The sequence below is a fragment of the Copadichromis virginalis genome, linkage group LG11, assembly GCF_057382275.1.
Source record: "Copadichromis virginalis isolate Kocher_CV1m ecotype Utaka linkage group LG11, C_Virginalis_male_GT1.1, whole genome shotgun sequence".
Taxonomy (NCBI): Eukaryota; Metazoa; Chordata; class Actinopteri; order Cichliformes; family Cichlidae; genus Copadichromis; species Copadichromis virginalis.
In genome coordinates, this window is record NC_140628.1 from 18,097,283 (window position 1) to 18,119,711 (window position 22,429).

Below are 22,429 nucleotides of genomic sequence, written 5' to 3' on the forward strand. Positions count from 1 at the left end.
GTATTCCAGTTCAGGTCAGGGGGTGAACAAGATAAAAGCCAACGCAGAGGTCAAAGTTGAAACAGGTCATTAGCCTGAGCCCCGTTATGTACGTGGCTTTGTCAGTAAATGTTGACATCACACCAGAATGTGAGTTAGCAGCGGCATATCTGAGAGTGAGGAGCCCGTCTGAGAGCAAGCAGTCAGCCGGAGCTGAGGACAAGTTTAACCCACCTTAACACAAATAAGTGGTGAATGTGTTCCATAAAATATTCATTTATTCACATTTCACAGCAGTATTGCAACACACACCATGATGATTAGTGCTGCTTTAATTGCAGGACATGCAGAAAAACACAAATAATTCTATCATTTAAAGAAAGTAATTAAGGTTGAACCAATCGATCTACACTCATCTGCTGTTTCAAATGTAATCCATTTCAATTTTTCGGTGCTGCAGAAAGCTGCCTCTGCCTCATACACACAGGTTCCCCAGAGTGAGCTCTCTTTTGGATTAGGAACAGCCATCACGGATCATAGCTAAATATCTTAATCCAAAACTAGAAACAGAGACCATGGCATAAAATGTTTTTATATACACAGTATTGCTGTTTAGGGTCAACAGTAACAGTGTAACAGACAGTGACTGGTAAGTAAATGTTATTGGAAAAGTTGCTGAGGGTAATGAAAAGTGACAGAGGAGCTGAGTCAGACATGAAGCTCACACATAGGGATGCACTCAGACTGATGCATGAGTGTGTGTCTAAATGGTTCTTATGATTCATTTAGAAAATTCCAAAAATGCCTACCTGCCATTAACGGAGAGTCAAATACTAAGAGCTCAGTAAAACAGACTTTTGCATTCCTGTATGCTTACTATACCAGATAGTTGGGACTCAGTCAGTGGTTTCGCCCAGTCTGAAGGTCATGTGTGTGTGTGTTATTATGATGGCAGACAGTGGATTTTGATTGTGTGTTTATTTTGTGCCTGTGTGTTTGTAGGGCATGGCTTTCTCCCTGGAGGAGCGTCTCCAGGTGGGGATCCACGGCCTGCTGCCTCCCTGCTTCGCCAGTCAGGACATGCAGCTGCTGCGAGTGCTCAAGAACTATGACATGAAGAGAGATGATCTGGACAGGTGAGACTGGCACAGTCTAACACAGATGGGAAATCTCTTCACAGTCAAGCTGCAATGACTTACCCACCTTACCTTCTATCAGCTTCGAATCAGCAGCCCATGAAGGGTTGAATTTCAACTAATCCTCCTAGTGCACGCAGAGAGTTCCACATCTGGAAGCCTTCAAGACACGGAAGGGATTAGTGATCCACCCCTCTAAAGTCCACATCCATCTCCTAACCCCATAGATGTTACCTAACAAACCTGCACGCTATTCTCCCCATCTCTCCTGCCAGATCTTCTTGTTGTCATACCCTCCATGTGGTCCAAATGAAAAGTGCAGACAGTTTTACATGCTTCATTAGACTCAATGCTGTTACCATTGTGCAATGAAAGTGCCATTTGCAAACATTTCAGTTCGAGCTCTTTGATCAGTCAAAGTCATCGTCTGGTTTACTGTTTTGAATTATCTGCAGCGCACTGAATAATATGTGTTTGTGAAGCTGCCCCTTGCTCTAGTTAGCTGTCACTATAATGCTTGTGAGACAGGATTCAGGGTCAGCAGGAATTACTGTAGATAGCTTCTTAACAGCCTCCTCATTTCTCACCATAGCAACAGTGCAGCGTCAGCATATAAAATCAGTTATTACAAGCCTGACATTGCCATTCCCATGCCCTATCGGTGTCATTTACAATCTCTCCGGGACTTGAGCATCTTCCAAACTATGAGTTTTGCTCTCGTAGATCACAGACTGCTTTTGCCTGTCGTTGCTCGAGCATGCTGTGTTTACATACAGTCTGTCCTGTGACTCTGAATCCTTCTTTGGTGTTTAACGCTAGACGTTGTCATTCATTTTTTTATTGAGCATAACTCAAAATGTCATCTTCCCATACTATTTTAATCCCACGTGTGGAATTTGTCTTGGTTTTGAATTTTTTGAAAAAAGAGAAACGGCACTGTGAGCACATGCGTTTGCCATTTGAGATGATGGAGCGACTCGAATGCTTGCTGTGACTGCACCGTCAACACAGGAAATGGATGTTCAAAGCCTTCGCCAAGCACAATACTGCAGGACATAAAATGGTACAGCTGAAGGGGAACTTCACATCCAGTGATGTTGTTAAAAGGCATTAATAGATTTAAAATGAGCCAAGGCTGAGCAGAGCTTGTTGATCACTCATGCTAAGACAGATAAAGGAAGAGATAGATGAGGTCCTAAGTCAGCTGCCCCACTAGGTTGACTTTAAAGGAAACAATGCATCCAATAAGTCAGCAGGGATACTGCTTTATAAAGCAGTGTGTACTGTAAATATTGCTGTTTCCTGGGTGTGGGAGTGTGCTCCCTTTTAAGGTTAAAAATGGATAAAGAATTTTTTCTTAACATTTGCCAGCATCAGATCAAACCATATCACCCCACAGGAAATTATTAGGATTTTCTATGGAGACGTAACTAGTTGTGTGGTTCTGTTTGATGACTGACAGTCACAATTGAAGTCATTAAAATGTTGAAGAAAAATGTAAAATGTCTATTATTGTGCTCAACTGAAGCTACGTGTCGACGCAGTTTCCACCTTTTTTCTCAGTCGTGCCCTTCTTTGTGTTTCGGGATCTCTGTTGATTTTACTCATGAAGACCAGTTTACTTTCAAATCTTTTACTTTTCTCTCAGCCCACCAAAGAAAGAAAGGATTATATTGTGAAAAGTAACAAATGTGATCATCCCATCTCACTTTTGCCTCTCTTTAAATTCCACACACAATGAAACATACAGTGGGGCAAAAAAGTATTTAGTCAGCCACCGATTGTGCAAGTTCCCCCACCTAAAATGATGACAGAGGTCAGTAATTTGCACCAGAGGTACACTTCAACTGTGAGAGACAGAATGTGAAAAGAAAATCCATGAATTCACATGGTAGGATTTGTAAAGAATTTATTCGTAAATTAGGGTGGAAAATAAGTATTTGGTCACCTCAAACATGGAAGATCTCTGGCTCTCACAGACCTGTAACGTCTTCTGTAAGAAGCTTTTCTGTCCCCCACTCGTTACCTGTATGAATGGCACCTGTTTGAACCCATCATCTGTATAAAAGACACCTGTCCACAGCCTCAAACAGTCAGACTCCAAACTCCGCCATGGCCAAGACCAAAGAGCTTTCGAAGGACACCAGGAAAAGTATTGTAGACCTGCACCAGACTGGGAAGAGTGAATCTACAATAGGCAAGCAGCTTGGTGTGAAAAAATCAACTGTGGGAGCAATCATCAGAAAATGGAAGACATACAAGACCACTGATAATCTCCCACAATCTGGGGCTCCACGCAAGATCTCATCCCGTGGGGTCAAAATGATCATGAGAACGGTGAGCAAAGATCCCAGAACCACACGGGGGGACCTGGTGAATGACCTGCAGAGAGCTGGGACCAAAGTAACAAAGGTCACCATCAGTAACACACTACAACGGCAGGGAATCAAATCCCGCAGTGCCAGACGTGTTCCGCTGCTGAAGCCAGTGCATGTCCAGGCCCGTCTGAAGTTTGCCAGAGAGCACATGGATGATACAGCAGAGGATTGGGAGAATGTCATGTGGTCAGATGAAACCAAAGTAGAACTTTTTGGTATAAACTCAACTCGTCGTGTTTGGAGGATGAAGAATACTGAGTTGCATCCCAAGAACACCATACCTACTGTGAAGCATGGGGGTGGAAACATCATGCTATGGGGCTGTTTTTCTGCCAAGGGGACAGGACGACTGATCCGTGTTAAGGACAGAATAAATGGGGCCATGTATCGTGAGATTTTGAGCCAAAACCTCCTTCCATCAGTGAGAACTTTGAAAATGAAACGAGGCTGGGTCTTCCAACATGACAATGATCCAAAACACACCGCCCGGGCAACAAAGGAGTGGCTCCGTAAGAAGCATTTGAAAGTCCTGGAGTGGCCTAGCCAGTCTCCAGACCTCAACCCCATAGAAAATCTGTGGCGGGAGTTGAAAGTCCGTGTTGCTCGGCGACAGCCCCAAAACATGACTGCTCTCCAGAAGATCTGCATGGAGGAATGGGCCAAAATACCAGCTACTGTGTGTGCAAACCTGGTAAAGACCTATAGTAAACGTTTGACCTCTGTTATTGCCAACAAAGGTTATGTTACAAAGTATTGAGTTGTATTTTTGTTATTGACCAAATACTTATTTTCCACCCTGATTTACGAATAAATTCTTTACAAATCCTACCATGTGGATTCATGGATTTTTTTTTTCACATTCTGTCTCTCACAGTTGAAGTGTACCTCTGGTGCAAATTACTGACCTCTGTCATCATTTTAGGTGGGGGAACTTGCACAATCGGTGGCTGACTAAATACTTTTTTGCCCCACTGTACATGGAAATACAGTGTATAAGGCAAAAGCAGAACTTGAGAGTCAATATTTTGCATGAACTTTATTCAACACCTGAACTCTCTGAGGCAGCTTTCTTGTCATTTCTTTAAGTAGTCTTGAGGAATAGTTCACCGGGCTTCTTGAAGGACATTTAAAACTCTTCATTAGCTGCTTTTTGTTCTGTTCTCTGTCAAGATCCAACACTGCTTTAATAATGTCGGGCTCTGGGGAGGCCCATCCATGACTGACAGTGCTCCATTGTGTGTTTTTTCTACCCAGGTATGCTCTTACTGCAGGGCCAGTGGGTTTGTGTTGATGAAAACTGGAGCCAATTAGACACTTTCTAGAAAGCTTTCTAGAAAAGAATAATAATAATAATAATGATAATAACTTTATTGACTCCAGAGGGAAATTTATATATCTGACACAGCTTATCTGCTATTTGCATGAAACTGAAAAACCTGATGAGTGTGAATGATTTTCTGTAACTCTAAAAACTAATTTACATAGCTTTAATCTCAGCCATTGCTTAAATTTTCTTTTAAAAGGAAATCTTTTAATTTCCTTTTTTACAAGTCCATAATTTACTCTCTACTTTTCCCCCTGGCACTGATGTGGGTTCTGTACTGTTCCATAGCAGCTTTTGAAGGTAAAAATAAATATTCACATGTTATCAGCAAATGACATTACTAACGGCTATTTATATGAGTATAAAAACATTTCAGTGTCTTTTAAGTGTGGACCATAGACTGTGTCAGCACACCTGCCAATTAATGAATTGCAGTTGGTAACCTCTGGGTACCAACCGGTCACCCATCATGCAACACCCTCAGGCTGTGGGTGACTTGCTTTAAATTGCAAGGCGATAAAGCAAGTCACCTGGTGGGAAGCAACCTGTCTTCAGTTAGTCAAGGTCAAATTGGACTGACTGCAATCATTCTCAAAGAGATTGGTGAAAGGTTGCCAATGTTTCAACCAGTCTGCTAAGCAGGAAATCATTTTGCAGAAACTGTCACTATTTATGGAGGAATTTCTGTTGCAAATCTGTGAGCTTTTACGTGAAAGTCTGTTGGAATCAGCTCTTCTGGAATTGCAGCTTTTGGCACTTCCAAGTTCTCTTCATTTTCAGCCCTAGAGATTGCCATTAGTATAAACTAGAACAAACCATTCACAACTGTTTTGTCACCATTTCCTTTTCCCTTTAAAAAGACAGACTCTCTTTCTAGTGTTTCAGCAACAGAGACAAGTTTTCATCATGCCACTCTGGCCAGACAAAGAGCCCCAGAGTAACATTTTCCACTCTCTTTTTTTAGTACTGTGAGTTTTGAAGTTTTGAATCTGTCATTTCGCCTGAAACAAATCCATTGAGCAAAAACCCCCAGAAAACCTCAAGGGCAGCTTTTTTTCCTGTAGTTTTTGGTTCTCCTCAGCAGATCATGTTTGCTCAGGTGTCATGGACACGGTTTCATCACTTTGGTTCTTACTGTAGGAAACAGATACATACGGTTTTTGAGTCTTCAGTAAATAACACATTGAAGGCTACATTAATTAAACTTTTTTTAATTATATGATACTGCAAAAGCAAGCCGTTCTATGGTTATATTTGGGTTAATCAATATGAAAACACATCTCTTCAAGAGCAGCTGTCAGCACCGTGCATTGTGCAGGTGCTGTGGCCTAACCTATAGCAGAGAGGCCATGCATGCTTTTTATCGTCTCAACAAGAGGCACCCTTGTGCTCTTGACTTCATGGAAACTTCTGTGATCAGGAGTAGAGCCCTTTCAGGCATGCTCTGCTTAATTTGGTTCAAATGCAAACCTTCAGTTCCCAGTAAATCTATAATCACAGTCAAAAGCTTGTGTAGGTTATCTGAGAACTATTTTTTATTCTCTTTATTTGTTTCAGTCATTTGGAACACAAGTAAAAAATTTCTTCACAAATCAGGTTTTAGGGGGAATACTTCTCTTCTTTTCCTTCTTTCTCGTTTTTTTTCAGTAGCTTCAGTTCCTTTCATCTCCCTGGTTTGTGCACTGTTGCAGCCAGGTGAACACAGTGTTCTCTCATCCCTCAGTCTCCTTGATAGTCTCTCGCAAACATCCAGGATTTAACATCTGACTTCAATAAGCTTAGGTTAGCAGCTACCATTTGTCAAGATGCTTAAGATTAACATGCTCTGTTTTCTTCTCTGTCACTCCCAGATATGTGTTCCTAATGGGGCTCCAGGACCACAACGAGAAGCTCTTCTATCGGGTGCTCTTGTCAGACATCGAAAGGTTTATGCCCATCATTTACACCCCCACTGTGGGTCTGGCCTGCCAACAGTATAGCCTCATATTCCAAAGGCCTAGGTGAGTCACTCTCACAGTGTTTTTCTTCCTCTTATATTGTGAAATGGTACATTCCTAAACCAATAAACCCACTTAACATTACATTTATTATCAGCTTATTTCAGGCAATGTTGTTATCCCTCAGTTGGTCTTTTAACACTCAGTTATTAAGTGTTTTATGGTACTGGTTGTTGTGCTCAGTATCAGCCAGTATTTCTTTCTGTCTTTTTCTTACTGCTGGCTGTGTGGCATCTATATTTCACTGCTTCAGGCTGCCCTTTTACACACCGAGTCCCACTGAAAAGAAGTGCTTGGTCACAGGTGTCAGCTAGTAACATACCATAGACTGATGGTATAAGGATAAAGGCAAAATGCAATCTAAATGCACATGGCAGATAGATTATGGTGTTCAAAAAGGATGAGAGATTCACTGGAGAGACAATATGCTAAAAAAGTTGACAGGCAGCAACAATAATATTGTTGAATAGCACAATCTGGGATTTAATCAATTGTGTAGATCATTATTTCACCCAAGGCTAAAAGCCATATAAATGTTCAAGCATGTGTGCCAACAAATGACTGGTTGTACTGTAACAAAACCAGAAGCTCAAAGACTCTTAACCTATGTGTATGCTATGTTGGAACTGGACTCTTTGATGCTATAAAATCTGAAACAAACTTGGAGGTTGCGGTAGGCCTTAAAGTTGTAGTTTGGTTGGACTGCTCAGCTTGAGGCAAAACCGCAGTAAGCTGTTGAAATCAGTCCAGCATTTACCTTGACTGGATCTCTGCTCCTTGCAGACAGACATTCACAGGTTTCCCTTTCTTCTCTACTGTAAACGCACACACGCACATGCACACACATTTCTCTGATTGTATCTGTTTTCTTTCACCTAGGTTCATCTGGTCCAAGTCTCTCACTATCTGACAAATAAATTCCCTGAGCAGCTACTACTAGATATTGAGCTGATACTGCTTTCACTCTCGTTCTGTTTTTCTTGGATCCTTCTCCTTGCATTTAACCTTTTTCAGGTGGTTACAAGTGCTCTGTTTGCTTCCCACTGAAAAAGGCCACCATTTTACTGTCCTCCACAGGCCCTTAACCTCACTTAACTGGAATTATAATTATTGACTCTGTTCAGCCTCAAGCAACCAAGCAATTTTAACTACTAAAATGACAGGAGTGGGGTCATTTATGACAGTTTATATTTTCAAGTGGAATGCTTCTCAATGGCTTTATTTGTGTTTATCAAAGCTCTAGCCATTCTTACAACACATGTTGTAACTGTTCTGTTTTCCATGATTTCAGTCATTTTTAAGGCAAAACAAATTCACTTAATTGACTCCTTTCCATCGGTTGAACTATTTTCATCGTTGCTAATTTAGGTATTAAGTAGCTACCTCTCTGCAGCTGCAAATCTTGTGCTCTTTATCTGTTAGCCATGGTCACTGCAAAACATTACAAGGCAACAGTTAGAAGTAGAAAATTACAATAAAATCCAAATCTGTAATGTACAAAACATATGTATAATTCTTGAGTCATAAAAAACCCCATCACACCAATGGTCCAATCACAAGACTTATGAAAACGTCTGGAATTAGACTAACAAATGCATGGTTGGAAACAGCTTGGCAATTTTAAAATATCACAGTGGCACATGTAAATATGGACCTCGGGTCATAAATGATATCAACTGGTCACTTTAAGGTGAAAGAATTAATAGTATTTATGTAATCCTAAATATAGACATATAAACCTACTCTTTGTTAGTAAACTACTGTCAGGAGCTGTAAAAAAATATAAACCTTCATAATATACATGAATCTTCATCAATGATGACCTTAATCTTAGGAACCTACATTTAGAAAAAAATGTTATCCCAAGTCTAGGCCATCATGGGTGAAAATACAATCATTCTAAGTGACACACAAAAACCATTTGCATATTTCCAAAAGAGACTTTCTTGTCTCCAAAACATAGGGTTAGGGTTTGATATCACTGATAACTAACTAACAGGGTTAACTAAAGGTGACTACTAAAATAGTTTAACAAAGAAGCTGGAGTTAGACAGTTAACCTGATAGAATGGTAAAACTTACGCTGCTCTTACATTACTTCCTTCCATACTTACACATGCTTTGTCCGATGGAGAGATGTGTCCTCAATGTCAACTACAGCCACACGTGCTCCAGAAGTACTTGGTTTGAGTACTCATAATAGTCATTTGCTGAACATGAAATGCTGTACATTGCTCACTTTCAAAGGTCGCCATTTTGGCTGTGCAGTTGGAAGTAAAAGGAGGATATGTTGTCTACACCAATGATTGTGCCAATATAAGCTACCTAGCTAACAGTGCCTGATTGCACTTGAAACCACATATTACATTTATCCTAGAATTGTTATGTGTGTTAAATTGTCACCTTTATTGTAGAACTGTCTAGTTTTATGTGTGGTCAGAAGCACAACATGTACAGCTGATAATCACGCTGCAGTAGCTACCACAACAGTTATAGTCATGTGTTACAAGTGTTACAATCATGTCTTGGAAGCAGCTACTTTCTGCTACTCCAAAGTTACAAAGGGTAACTCCACAAACTTCATTCAGGAGATTACCACAGATACCCTCACTGACATAACCCCATTCACTCAATCTAAGACAACACTAACCTTTCAAAAAGTCTTATTCTACATAGCTACATATGTAGTGTACTAACAGAACTGACCTAAACTGAAACACAGTAATAACCTTAGAAATCAAAGAATGATGTCAGAAGGGGAGTGTATATTTTAAAGATACCAAGTAGCAATGGGGATCTACCAGTATTCCCTGCTATCAGGAATCTGGTCTGCCGCAGCGGGAGAATTTTGCTTTGAGTCCTGGTTTCATACAAACTCTTTGGATTCTTTGGATGAGCTGTGAAACCGCAGTTTTCCAAATTGTGTCCAAACAGTTTTATTTTAAACACTTACCTCTGGTACATTTAAGGTGCTTGGAAACCAAAATTCTCCCAGGCACATAACATTATCCAACATCTTGCTGTTTCCCCATCCTTGCAAAACTATTTGGAAAATATTCCTAGCATGCTTGCCTTCTTCTCACACTGAGCTGCCTGGAGGAGTCATTTTATACACTCCCTCTGTCTCAGAGCAGAGTGAGCCAGAACGTGCTGCCAGAGCCTCCGGGGTTGGGAGCTTGGCCTCTTTGAGTGCGCATCAGTGGGTCGGTTAGCAGAATATACCGGGGACGAATCCGACTGCCTTTAAGAGGCTCTAAGAGATTTGGATTTTCAGCCAGGTTGCTGCTCTGTACTGACATAGCCTGAGAAAAGAACAATGATATCTAGATTGCTGCATTTTAAATCCCATGCTGACTGAAAGACTTGAAGTACTGAAGGACTTCTATAAAACTAATGTCTGTAGTTTTATAGAAGTCCTTCAGCAGAGGTTAAATAAGTGAACAGCATTTGCTATCCCAGTGAGCTTCTTTTTTTTTAATTTTAACAGCTGCAGGTGGTTATATTGCATGATGATCTCATATAATCTGTGGTTCATATAAGTACCCTGAAAAAAGCTGCTGCTGAGGAGAAGTGATGCCTTTTGGAGAAACTTGGGTGATACATGTCCCTTTGCAGATCAAATAAAATTTAAATATGAACACTGATGAATTACTATGTCAACAAGAGGGGAAAAAGGTTTGCCAGAACTTATAATAATGATTGCTGTAAGCAACTAATCCTGGAGTCACACTTGTAAAAATAGTGGTCGAAGACCATGGCATGACCAAAATTACTCCAACTGTGCACAATGAGCTACAATATTGTTGCCTTTGAAGACAGGAGACCAGATCTGGGACAGTTTATGGTTAGTTGCTGTCTTGCTGTCTTGTGAATGGCAAACATAAATCATTTGCGAGGGTGATTTTTCCAGTTTACAAGCTGCAAAAGCATACTATCCATCCACTGGACAGACTTATGGTAACATGGGCTGTGCTTGTTTTAAAGATCCTTTGAATAAACTCTTCTTTCACCTGTTTTCCTCCAGCCCCTCTCCTGTTTTGTCTTTTCTCTGTAACGTTATGGAGCAAAAAGTGGACATCTTAGTTTAATGAACACGTCCTTTGTGTCATATTGAAAAACCACAAACAAATATGAGTAATAGCATTTTCCATGGACTTGACTGTAAGGAACTACACCACCTTTACAATTTGCTATGTGTTACTGCTGAGGACGCGTGGCCGTCATTTTGGTGTTTGTTTTTTTTTTTTCTATGATCCTGAAGGATATGGTCAGGTTTCAGATTTGTTCTGGGTACATCTGGTGTAAAAATCCATGCTTCTGTTTTTGCTTTTTACTCAAAGGAAATTTGAGAAATCTTCATAATGGATTACTGATGTCACCATGCATCCATGTGTGTGAGTGCATATGTACACGAATGTCTTCTATACTGACCACCCTGGCAGCAGATTAGGTTCTAATCACTGGCATTCAGGTATAAAGACTTTCTGTGTGGAAGCAGGAACCCCTCTTTGTCTCATCTGATTAGCAGCTAATCTACCTCTTGGACTAAACACTCTGACACCAGGACTTGTAGCAGAGGCTCAAAGTTGAACACTATTAACTGTCAAACCAAGGCTTTTTTCACTGATCTTAAGATAGGAGAGAGACAGTCGGACAAAGGAATACATTCACATCATGAGAAGATTTGTGCTTCTGCTTACTTTTGTTGGTTTGTAAGCTTGTGAGCAGATAGTGTTTAGCAGATAATGTTAGCCTGTCTTCATCACACAAAGTTTGTTTCTGTTCTCACCATAAATATAGGTTGTGTACTTTTGTTTGACAGTTGAAAGAGCCCACTTGTGATAAATGAAAATGTTTTTCAGCAGAAACATGATTCCAAGTGTAGTTTGAAAATAATTACCTCTAGCTGAGCCATTTCCAGTGCTCCTGTGACCTCTTTGGTGTGTCTAAAAAAAATCCTCATAGGCCCTTTTACCACTACCAACCGTGCCTTTTCGAGGGGCCCTTGTCATAAACGATACGAACCAATCCATTATCCTGATGGAGATGGAGTGGATTCCACTTTGAGGAGATCTGTATAGTTTTATCTGTCAGAAGCTGGAGGCTTTCTTAAAACTAAGAGGCATTCTTGAAGGCAAGGTGAAGAACCTTTTTTTCTTCTTAGCACCAGTGTGCACCATGTGATATTATATATAGAAACTATTTTTCCTATACATTTAGCCCTTAGGCCCTTTCACTGAGCTCTTTCAAAGATGGATTGTGTTATTATTTTCAATGAACAATGTAAAAATGAGTTTATTGTAATGAAATTATTCTTTTTTTTCACATTTCTTTTTCCTCTGACACTCTCATTTTGACTTAAGTTGGAAGGTAACTGCACTTTTCATCAGTCCTTGATAGCCCAAACTCACTCACACTGAATTTCAACTTAAAAAAGATCTGTCTAGAAGATTTACAAATCGTAAAAGATTTCTGTAGGTAAACCTATCGATCACTAACAGTTGTCCACAGTTGGTTGTGTCACCAAATCTCTGAGTTTCTCATGTGCTTTTGCATTGTGCTCTCGATCAAGAGATTGTTTTTGCCATGACTGGACAGAATGAGGTTAGCAGGGACAGAAGTGGTTTAAAGTATTAAAATGTAAACCTGAAAGCTGAGGTTTGTGTCTTAATTATGCTTTGTGTTTTAAATCTAATTGTGTGTATACATTTTCTTTATAATAAAAACTGTACTGTAGCATCACTTCAACAGACCCAAGCTAAGTCTTGAGTGGCTGTTCTTTGATTAAGTCAGAAGTCGAGCTACAGGAGGTTATAATGAAAGGCATCAGCTGAAGACTTAAAGCCGCCCCTAAAGGGACACGTGCTGAATGATGAAGTGTTCCAACATCGCAGATTATGGGCTTTTGAGCTGTGACTTCACATTATTCAGGCCCACACACAGTGTTACACTGCAAGCGTGTGCATTTAGATTGATAAGCATGCAGGACAAATTAAAAAAAAGAACTACATTCTTCTTCTGAATTGTTAATCCACACAGGACTACTGAACCGTGATGAACCACAAGTAAAAGAAATTTCACTTACCCCACATATGTGAGTCTAAGGGAATGTCTTTCAAGATTTTGAGTGATTGCAAGACTTTTAATGATGAGTTTATTTACTGCATTTTTTTCTTTTTGGTAGACCATGAGAGAACTCAGAATATGCTTTGTTTGATCGGGAGAAGTAATGAAGAAGTGGGGAGCAGAGAAATGGTTTGGAATTACACTGACCTCATGAAGAAAGTGGCAAACATTTGGAAATAATTCCACTCTGGACTTTGAGGACTTTGTATAACAATATAGAGCTTATGTCCAAGGAAATGTTCAAGCCAGTGAAAGCAAAGAAATTTTCGGACACAGCAGACCTAACTCCTTTTTTCCTGCACTATCCCTTTTTATGATTTCATATACAGTTTAAATACACTTTAGTGTTACAATTTACTGTGTAAACATGGAAAGTAATCAGACTAAATATATCTTTTGAATAACTGTGTGTACTGGACTAAGACTACCTGGCTGAATCGTCTTTGACCTGCATTATCAGGGACCATTGCTAATTTAAACTGCCATAACGTTCCACGACTGAGAGCAGTGTAGCCTGCCTGAAAACCCAGGTGGTTGGATTTGGCCTTTTCTTTTCTTTTTTCTTTTTTTAGAAAGTATGCTTGCTGTCCTGTGTCTTTAAGAAATGACCATGAAATCATTGTGATATTAAGTTGGGGTTTGGTTTGGCTAATGGCTGTCAGCCTAAAAGCCTGCCTGGCCAGTTCTGTCCAAGTCTCACCTCAAGTTTGGCTATAGTCTCACACTCTCTGTTGGTTTACATCCAGTCACGGTCTGAACTCACTGCTTTTCAGATTCTGACTTTGTTTAAAAAAAAATCTGCTTAAAATGCCCAAATTTCAAACCTCAGAAACTGCTTTGAGCAACATTACACAAACCCAAAGAACAACACACTACTGCCAGTGTATCGTGATATGTCTGAAAATCATCAGCAGTTTTTTGTTCTACACGTTGCTATGTATATAGATGGCATCAGAATAAACTGACATATGGTCAGTTTTTCAGTTCAGTCTCTCAATGCATAACCACCTTCAGTAAAATTATGTGGACATTGACGGCTGCTGGTGTTTACAGTGCTAATATTAGACACAAACTAGTATGAGTAACTGCATTTTGAATAGTGTTGAAACCTGTGCCATATTCAACACAGACAGAGACAGGATGGATCAGGAGATAACAGTAGGTGATGATTTTTCTTTAGCTCTACTATATGATGTGACATTCTCTATGCAGTGTATATGTTTATATGTTCCTAAACAGTTAATGCAATACGTTTGTTAAACCTCTTGAATTAAGGCTGAAAGTCTGCACTTCAATCACATTTTGATGGCTTGGTTTAAAATGAACAGTGTCTTTTCCCAAAAACACAGGAACCACAGTACAGGTGTCTTGCAGGCAATCGTTTTGATTTGAAATAGCAGGTAAATGCAAGTGTTACTGTCATGAATCGCTGTGCGGCAGGCAGGGGTTGGACCCAAAATGCAGGACTCACAGACTCGGGGAGGTGAACTCAAAACACAGCTTTATTTGCTGGTAGAACAAACATACAAAACTAGACTAAACTGGGAAACCATAAACTAAGAACTCACAGGGAGACACAGGGAGATCCACACACAGCATGAGGGACGACGCGACACTGACTCAGAGAAACACAGGGTTTAAATACACTGGGAAGTAACGAGGGGAATGAGACACAGAAGGAGGGCACAGCTGGGAGAAATCAGGACTGACGAGACAAGCAAAGCAGGACGCATTCACATGAGACACGGACCATCAAAGTAAAACAGGAAGTATCACACAGAGACGCGAACTTGACACAGTGGAGACAGCAACTAAGAAATACAGAGACATAAACCATAAGGCAGAGGTCTAAGAACCAAAATACACAGGGAAATACTCAGCTGGGAACACAAGAGACTAGACTAGAGAGAGTAACAAAAAACCAACCATGAGAACATAATGCACAATGCAGAGTGACAGAAAACAAGAAACTCAAACATGCAAAGACACAATTACACAGAACAGAGGGGACACAGAGAGACATGAAGGGCAAGGGATCAAAACTAGAAGCCATAGAATAAATCACACACAAGTACAATAATACAAAAAATCACAAAGAACTAAAAACGCTGGGTCAGGAGACCCAGGACCGTGACAGTACCCCCCCCTCAAGGGCTGGCTCCAGACAGCCCAAACACAGAAAGACAAAACCAAACAGAAAACAACCCAGGGCGGGCGGCGGGGGCCCAGGACGGAGGGCTCGGAACAGAAAACAAAAGAAGAGCACGGCAAACACCGGAGCCCAAGAAAACAACCCAAACACAGAGCAGTTCAGGGGGCTGACCATGCGGAAGGCAACGGCGGAGACGTGGAACCAGTTCAGGGGGCCGACCGTGCGGAAGGCAACGGCGGCGATGCGGAAACAGTTCAGGAGGCCGGCCGTGCGAAAGGCAACGGCGGCGGCGAAGGAGACAACGGAGCAGTTCAGGGGGCCGACCGCGCGGAAGGCAGTGGCGGCGGCGAAGGAGACGACGGAGCAGTTCAGGGGGCCGACCGCGCGGAAGGCAGCGGCGGCCCCCCAGTCTCAGGCGTGCTGGCCATGGCCTGGTGGGCACAGGACCAGTCGAGGCAGGACCAGACGAGGCAGGACCAGACGGTGGCGATGCGGGGGCCGGACCAGGCGAAGCACAGGCTGAGGCTGGACCAGACGAGGACGAAGACTCGGAGGCCAGACCAGACGAGGACGAACAACAACAACAATCTTTATTTATAGAGCACATTTAAAAGCCTTGGGCATACCAAAGTGCTTTACATAAAACAATAAAAGGTTCAAACATTGATAAAGGATAAATAAAAATAACGAGTTATGTTCATAGATAAAAGCTACCAATAAGAATGACTACAGCACATGGGTAATAGCAAGATAAAAGCTGTACCACCATAATAAAAGACACCAATAGAAAGATAGGAGGGAATTAATACAAGAGGTCAATAGGTCACAGCAACCAAACAAACAAACAAACAAACCAGCAATTAAAAGGTGGAGAAGGCAAGTTTAAAAAGATATGTTTTAAGCTGTGATTTAAAAGAATGAATAGAATCAGATGCCCGGATGCCAATCGGGAGATTGTTCCACAGCACAGGTGCAACAAGAGCAAACGATCGATCACCTCTAGTCTTAAGTCGAGATCTGGGCTGAGCCAGCAGTAACTGTGACGATGACCTTAAAGCCCTAGCAGGAGCATAAGGGTTTAAAAGGTCCTTAAGGTAGCTGGGTGCAGTGTTGTTAGTAATTTTAAAAGTAAACAACAAAATTTTAAATTGAATACGATATTTGACAGGCAACCAGTGCAGATCGGCAAGGACAGGAGTAATGTGGGCAAACTTGCTGGTTTTGGTTAGAATGCGAGCTGCAGCATTCTGAACTGTCTGTAATCTCTGTAAAAGGGAAGAGTGGAGACCACAATAAAGTGAATTACAATAGTCTAGCCTCGACGTTACAAAGGCGTGGATGAGCTTTTCGAGATCTTTATGCGGGATATAGCGCCTAGCCTTAGAGATAAGACGAAGCTGGTAAAAACTAGATCTGACAACAGCAGACACTTGTTTGTCAAGTGAAAAGGAGCTGTCAAATAAGACACCCAGATTCCTGACAGTATCAGAGAGAGAACAACTAAGAAAACCAAAGGCATCCCGGAGTTTGGCACGAAGGGCATTACTACCAAAAATCATAATCTCGGTTTTCTTCTCATTAAGGATAAGAGAATTCGACAACAACCACTTCTTGGCCTCGGACATGCATTCTCGGAGGCTATTCAGAGACAGAGCAAGATCGTCGTTTAGCTCAAAATAGAGCTGGATATCATCTGCATAATAGTGATAAGCAATATGGTATTTCTCAAAGATGGCACTTAAAGGAAGCAAGTATAATGAGAAAAGGGTAGGGCCCAGCACAGATCCCTGGGGGACACCACAGCAAACAGGTACAGCCGAGGAAGAGGATGTAGCCAGATGTACCGTAGAGAGCCGATTGGAGAGATAGGATTTAAACCAATCCAGGGCAGCGCCCTTGATGCCTACAGTGTGCTCAAGTCTCGCTAATAAGATATTATGGTCAACCATGTCAAATGCCGATGATAGATCCAAAAGCACTAAGACTGAGGGGCGTCCGTTGTCAGCCATTAGTAGGAGATCATTGAAAACACGAAGCAATGCTGATTCTGTACTGTGATGTTGTTTGAAGGCCGATTGAAATTTATCATTTATATTATTCTCATCAAGGTAGGTCTGCAGTTGGAGCAGAACCACCTTCTCAAGTATTTTAGCCAGAAAGGGAAGCTTAGAAATTGGCCTAAAATTGGCAAAATCACTAAGCTCAAGGTTCCTTTTTTTTAGAACAGGTTGGATTATGGCATGCTTGAGAGCTGAAGGTACATAGCCAGAAAGCAAGGAGAAGTTCAATATGGACAATAAACAGGGTCCAATTACACTGAAACAATCCTTAACAATACGGGATGGGAGAGCATCATGTACACAGTTAGTATTGTACAATTTATCAATTAGACGCTTCAGAGTGGAGAGAGAAACGGGTTCAAATTGATAAAAGGTGGCCGAACAATCAGGAGTAGACATACAATCAGTCACCAGAGGAAGAGTAGATCTAAGGGATAAAACTTTATCTAAAAAATAGTTTGAGAATTTTCCACAAAGACCCGGGGAAGACAGCAGTGGCATAGAGGGACGGGGGTTCACCACAGAGTTAAAAATTTTAAATAGAATTCGTGGATTATCACCATTAGTGGTAATAATTTTAGAGAGAAAAGCCGCTTTAGCCGTTCTGGCAGCAGTTTGGAACTTCGAGCGGCTAATACGTAAAATATCATAAGAAGACTGAAGTCTATCACTCCTCCACTTCCTCTCATCACGCCGACATATACGTCGTAGGGCACGAACAGAATCATTTAACCAGCATTGTGAGAAAGTTCTAGGGCGTTTCATTTTGATGGGTGCAACAATGTTAAGAATCGAGGAACAGGTGGTAAAAAGAGTATTAGTAGAGTTCTCAAGTGTGTGTGGGGAAGAACAATCCAGCATACTAAATGGGGAGTTAACAAAAGACGTAATAAAGTTGACCACAGTATTGGCATTAATAGTGCGCGTAGGATAAAGAGGAGAGTTTAGGTATTGACCAGTATCACCCAGGTCTACATCGAAGATGACCGGGGAATGATCAGAGAGACCAGTATTCCTGATTTCCTTAATGCAAATGTCCACATTGAATGAAAAAACCAAATCAAGGGTGTGGCCTTGAACATGGGTAGGCTCATTCACCCACTGAATAAGATTAAAAGAATCAGTCAGCACAAGAAAGTCTTTAGCCAATTGGTCATTCATACAGCAGACATGAATGTTAAAATCTCCAGAAACAATAACAGAATCATATTTAAAAAGAACGGATCCCAAAAAAATCAGCAAATTCAGAGATAAACATCTTATGATATTTAGGCGGACGATAGACCACGACACACAAAGTGGTCCGAGAGCCCGTCAGTTCCAATAGCTGAACTTCAAAACTGGAATAGGTTGGAGAGGATAGCAGCCGTGCATCATGTTTACGAAGACTCGGAGGCCGGACCAGACGAGGACGAAGACTCGGAGGCCGGACCAGACGAGGTTGCAGAGGCCGAGGCCGGACCAGGCGAGGTTGCAGAGGCCGAGGCCGGACCAGGCGGAGCTGCAGAGGCTGAGGCTGGACCAGGGGGAGCACAGGCTGAAGCCGAAGCTGGGCCAGGCGGAGCAGAAGCAGAAGCCAAAGCTGGACCAGAAGCAGAGGCTGAGACCGGACCAGGCGTAGCAGAAGCACAGGCAGAGGCTGGCCCAGGCGTAGCAGAAGCACAGGCAGAGGCTGGACCAGGCGATGACGAGGCGGTCGCAGGTGGCGGCTGGACAAGCTCCTCGGGCCCTCCAGCTGATGCGGCGTGAGGCTGAACGGGCCCCTCGGACCCTCCAGCGGAGACAGGAGGCTGAACGGGCCCCTCAGACCCTCCAGCTGACGAGGCATGAGGCTGAACGGGCCCCTCGGACCCTCCAGCGGGGACGGGCGGCTGAACGGGCCCCTCGGACCCTCCAGCGGGGACGGGCGGCTGAACGGGCCCCTCGGACCCTCCAGCGGAGGCTAAAACAAAGCCAACAGGCATGAAGTCCTCTGGCGGACATGAGGACAACTGGCGCTGCACTGAGCACTGACTCTGCCCAGGCAATGCGTACATGGTGCAGTTCTTAGGGGGCTGCTTAAACTTCAGGGGTCCAGAATCAGCTGGGGACTGAGACCTAGCCTCTGGGGAAGCCCTGGAGTGGCAAACTGTGCCAACGGCGGCTAAACCATGAAAAGTACCCTGAGTAGAAATCAAGTTACCTCTCTGCATGGAGTGAATGAGCAAAACTGGCGACACAGGAGACTGAGCAGAGAGTGGCTGCTGGGCAGCTAACTGAGCTACTGGAGACACGGGTGAGAGTGGGAGCTGAGCTACTGGAGACACGGGTGAGAGTGGGAGCTGAGCTACTGATGGTGGTGAAGTAGATAACTGCACGGGAGACTGAACTGAGGGCGTCTGCACTGGCACAGGGGACTGAACTGATGTCTGTTGTAACGGAGGTGGTGAGAGCGGAGTAGGCAGGGGAGTTGATGACTTCACAGGAGAATGAACCAGAGGTGAGTGCACAGGAGACTGAGCTAGAGGTGGTAGTGATAGTTGAGGGGAAAGTGGAGCTGGTGATTGAGTGGATGACTGTGCTAAGGGATGCTGCACTGGGGACACTGGAGACTGCACTGGGGATTGCAGTGATGGTTGTAGTGGAGGTGTGACGGGTGGAGGAGTGGCTGAAGTGGCTGCGGGTCGGGCGGCTAGTGGCTCAGCTATAGAGCATATTAACGGCAGGGCTATGGGTTGAATGTCTGACTGAGTAGCAGCCTGAATGGCTGGGTGTAGTGATGGTGGTGGTGGAAGGGAAACAGGTGGTAGTGTGGATGACGGAACTAAGGGCGACTGAGTGGCAGACCGAACTGATGACTGAAGCGACGGTAGAGGTGAAAATGGAGCGTGTGGTGGAGTTAATGGCTGTGCTAGCAGGGACACAGGAGATGGAGCTAGCGCTTCTGGCTGGGCAGCTAAGTGAAAAAACACAGCCCCGGAATAAACAGTCCCAAAGTCAGGAAACTCTTGATTGTCCCTTCCACTCACCACAGCTGGCAACTCAGACGTCTCGGGGTCTGGCTGTGGCGGTGGGTGTCGGCGGCGTGAATGCCGTTTTCTTCGGGAAGCCGGAGGTGCGGTGATGGAGGAAACTGGCAACGACGGAGAGATCACGGCCGGCTCCTCATCCTCCGACCACATTGCTGCGAGAAAAGCAGCGGGTGAGTGACAGTCAGAGTGGAGGGTGGATGGAGAGGAGTCCAGTGGCAGCGGCGTGGAAACGTTTCCCGATTGTGGCGGTCGCTGTTGCGGTATGACGAGCTCGCGAGCTTGTACTGTCTCCTTGGCTTTCTGCAGATTGGACAGTAGGCCCGAAAATCCTGAGAGCTCGCGAAGATGGGGATTCCCCTTGAGAATTGCCTCGATGGCGTTTATCCCAATGGACATTGCTTTAATGTCCGAGGCATGGGAAACTCGCTCCCACAGGCCGAAGATGCGGGCCAAATCGCTTTCCCGGGAGGAGCCTGCTGGGTCCATGTCTGGTCGCGTCGTACTGTCATGAATCGCTGTGCGGCAGGCAGGGGTTGGACCCAAAATGCAGGACTCACAGACTCGGGGAGGTGAACTCAAAACACAGCTTTATTTGCTGGTAGAACAAACATACAAAACTAGACTAAACTGGGAAACCATAAACTAAGAACTCACAGGGAGATCCACACACAGCATGAGGGACGACGCGACACTGACTCAGAGAAACACAGGGTTTAAATACACTGGGAAGTAACGAGGGGAATGAGACACAGAAGGAGGGCACAGCTGGGAGAAATCAGGACTGACGAGACAAGCAAAGCAGGACGCATTCACATGAGACACGGACCATCAAAGTAAAACAGGAAGTATCACACAGAGACGCGAACTTGACACAGTGGAGACAGCAACTAAGAAATACAGAGACATAAACCATAAGGCAGAGGTCTAAGAACCAAAATACACAGGGAAATACTCAGCTGGGAACACAAGAGACTAGACTAGAGAGAGTAACAAAAAACCAACCATGAGAACATAATGCACAATGCAGAGTGACAGAAAACAAGAAACTCAAACATGCAAAGACACAATTACACAGAACAGAGGGGACACAGAGAGACATGAAGGGCAAGGGATCAAAACTAGAAGCCATAGAATAAATCACACACAAGTACAATAATACAAAAAATCACAAAGAACTAAAAACGCTGGGTCAGGAGACCCAGGACCGTGACAGTTACTGATGATTAGATTAGATGAAACTTTATTAATCCCTCAGGTGGGTTCCTCCAGGAAATTCAGTTTCCAGTAGCAAAGCACCGAAAGAAGTCTTTTGATGATGTCCATCAAAAGACAGCCAGTTCCTAGCTCATCAGTAGTGAAGTGTACACACAGCTCCAAAGGAGCTGAATAAAAAAAATCAATTTCAGTCCGACCTTACTGGAACTGCCAAATGACATATTAGTAAAAGTCCCTATTCTTCTAAACACAAAAATTACAGACCATAGTTGTGTTTGGCATTTATCCCCCCCACATCATCTCCACAGTTCAGATTTTGGCGCAGAGTAGTAATATTTCACCAGCCCACACTGGAAAACACGACTTGCTGACCATCCCCATGAAACTTATCTGATACTCTTTGTAAATCACACTCGGCCTGGTTTGCAGTTTTAAAGCATACCCAGTGGTGCCTTAGCAGCATGCAGCAGAAAATGTATTGAGCATATGTCACACAAACTGAAAGGTCAGATCTTCTCTCACAGCTTTAATGGGAATTTCACAGAGCCTTGGGATGAGAGAAAAAAAATGCAATAATAAATCTGATGACAGTGAGTCAAAGAAGTTGCGCAAATGGCTAAATGCAGCCCAGCTAGAACAAAGTTGATGCAGCTGTCATCTCTTTAAGAAAACGTGATGGAACTATAAAAGTGAAAAGCAGCAGAAGGTGACGAGTTATATACGACGCCTTATGGGATAGCCCGATTTTTCACTGTTGCCCACATCCTCCACTTCTTACTTAGCACTCTGTTTTAACAATGTTATGTTTTCTCTAAGCCTGCTGTCGCAGAGCTCCTATAAACAGACAGACGGCAAACTGAAACAAAACTATATCATTTCTTTATTATACCTGTCAAGACTCAAATGTGTGTGTATTGCTTGGATGCCCAAATAGATGTTGGAGGGGTCCAAAGCTAGTATACGAGGGTTGCCCAGACCTCAGCAGAGTTGATTTACACAGCTGGCTTGCACAAGCCTCACTGTTGTGTAATGTATAATAACAGGTGTGTTAT

The 22,429-nt window shown here is 43.0% G+C and overlaps 1 protein-coding gene across 1 annotated transcript in view; it reads left to right on the forward strand.

The window, feature by feature from the left end:
* Positions 1-22,429, forward strand: part of me1 (malic enzyme 1, NADP(+)-dependent, cytosolic) — an 88,406-nt gene that overhangs the window by 25,744 nt on the left and 40,233 nt on the right. The window contains exons 2-3 of the mRNA XM_085473433.1: positions 982-1,115; positions 6,668-6,817. Of these exons, the coding sequence (XP_085329559.1) occupies positions 982-1,115; positions 6,668-6,817 (284 nt within the window). The remainder of the gene's footprint in view (positions 1-981; positions 1,116-6,667; positions 6,818-22,429) is intronic.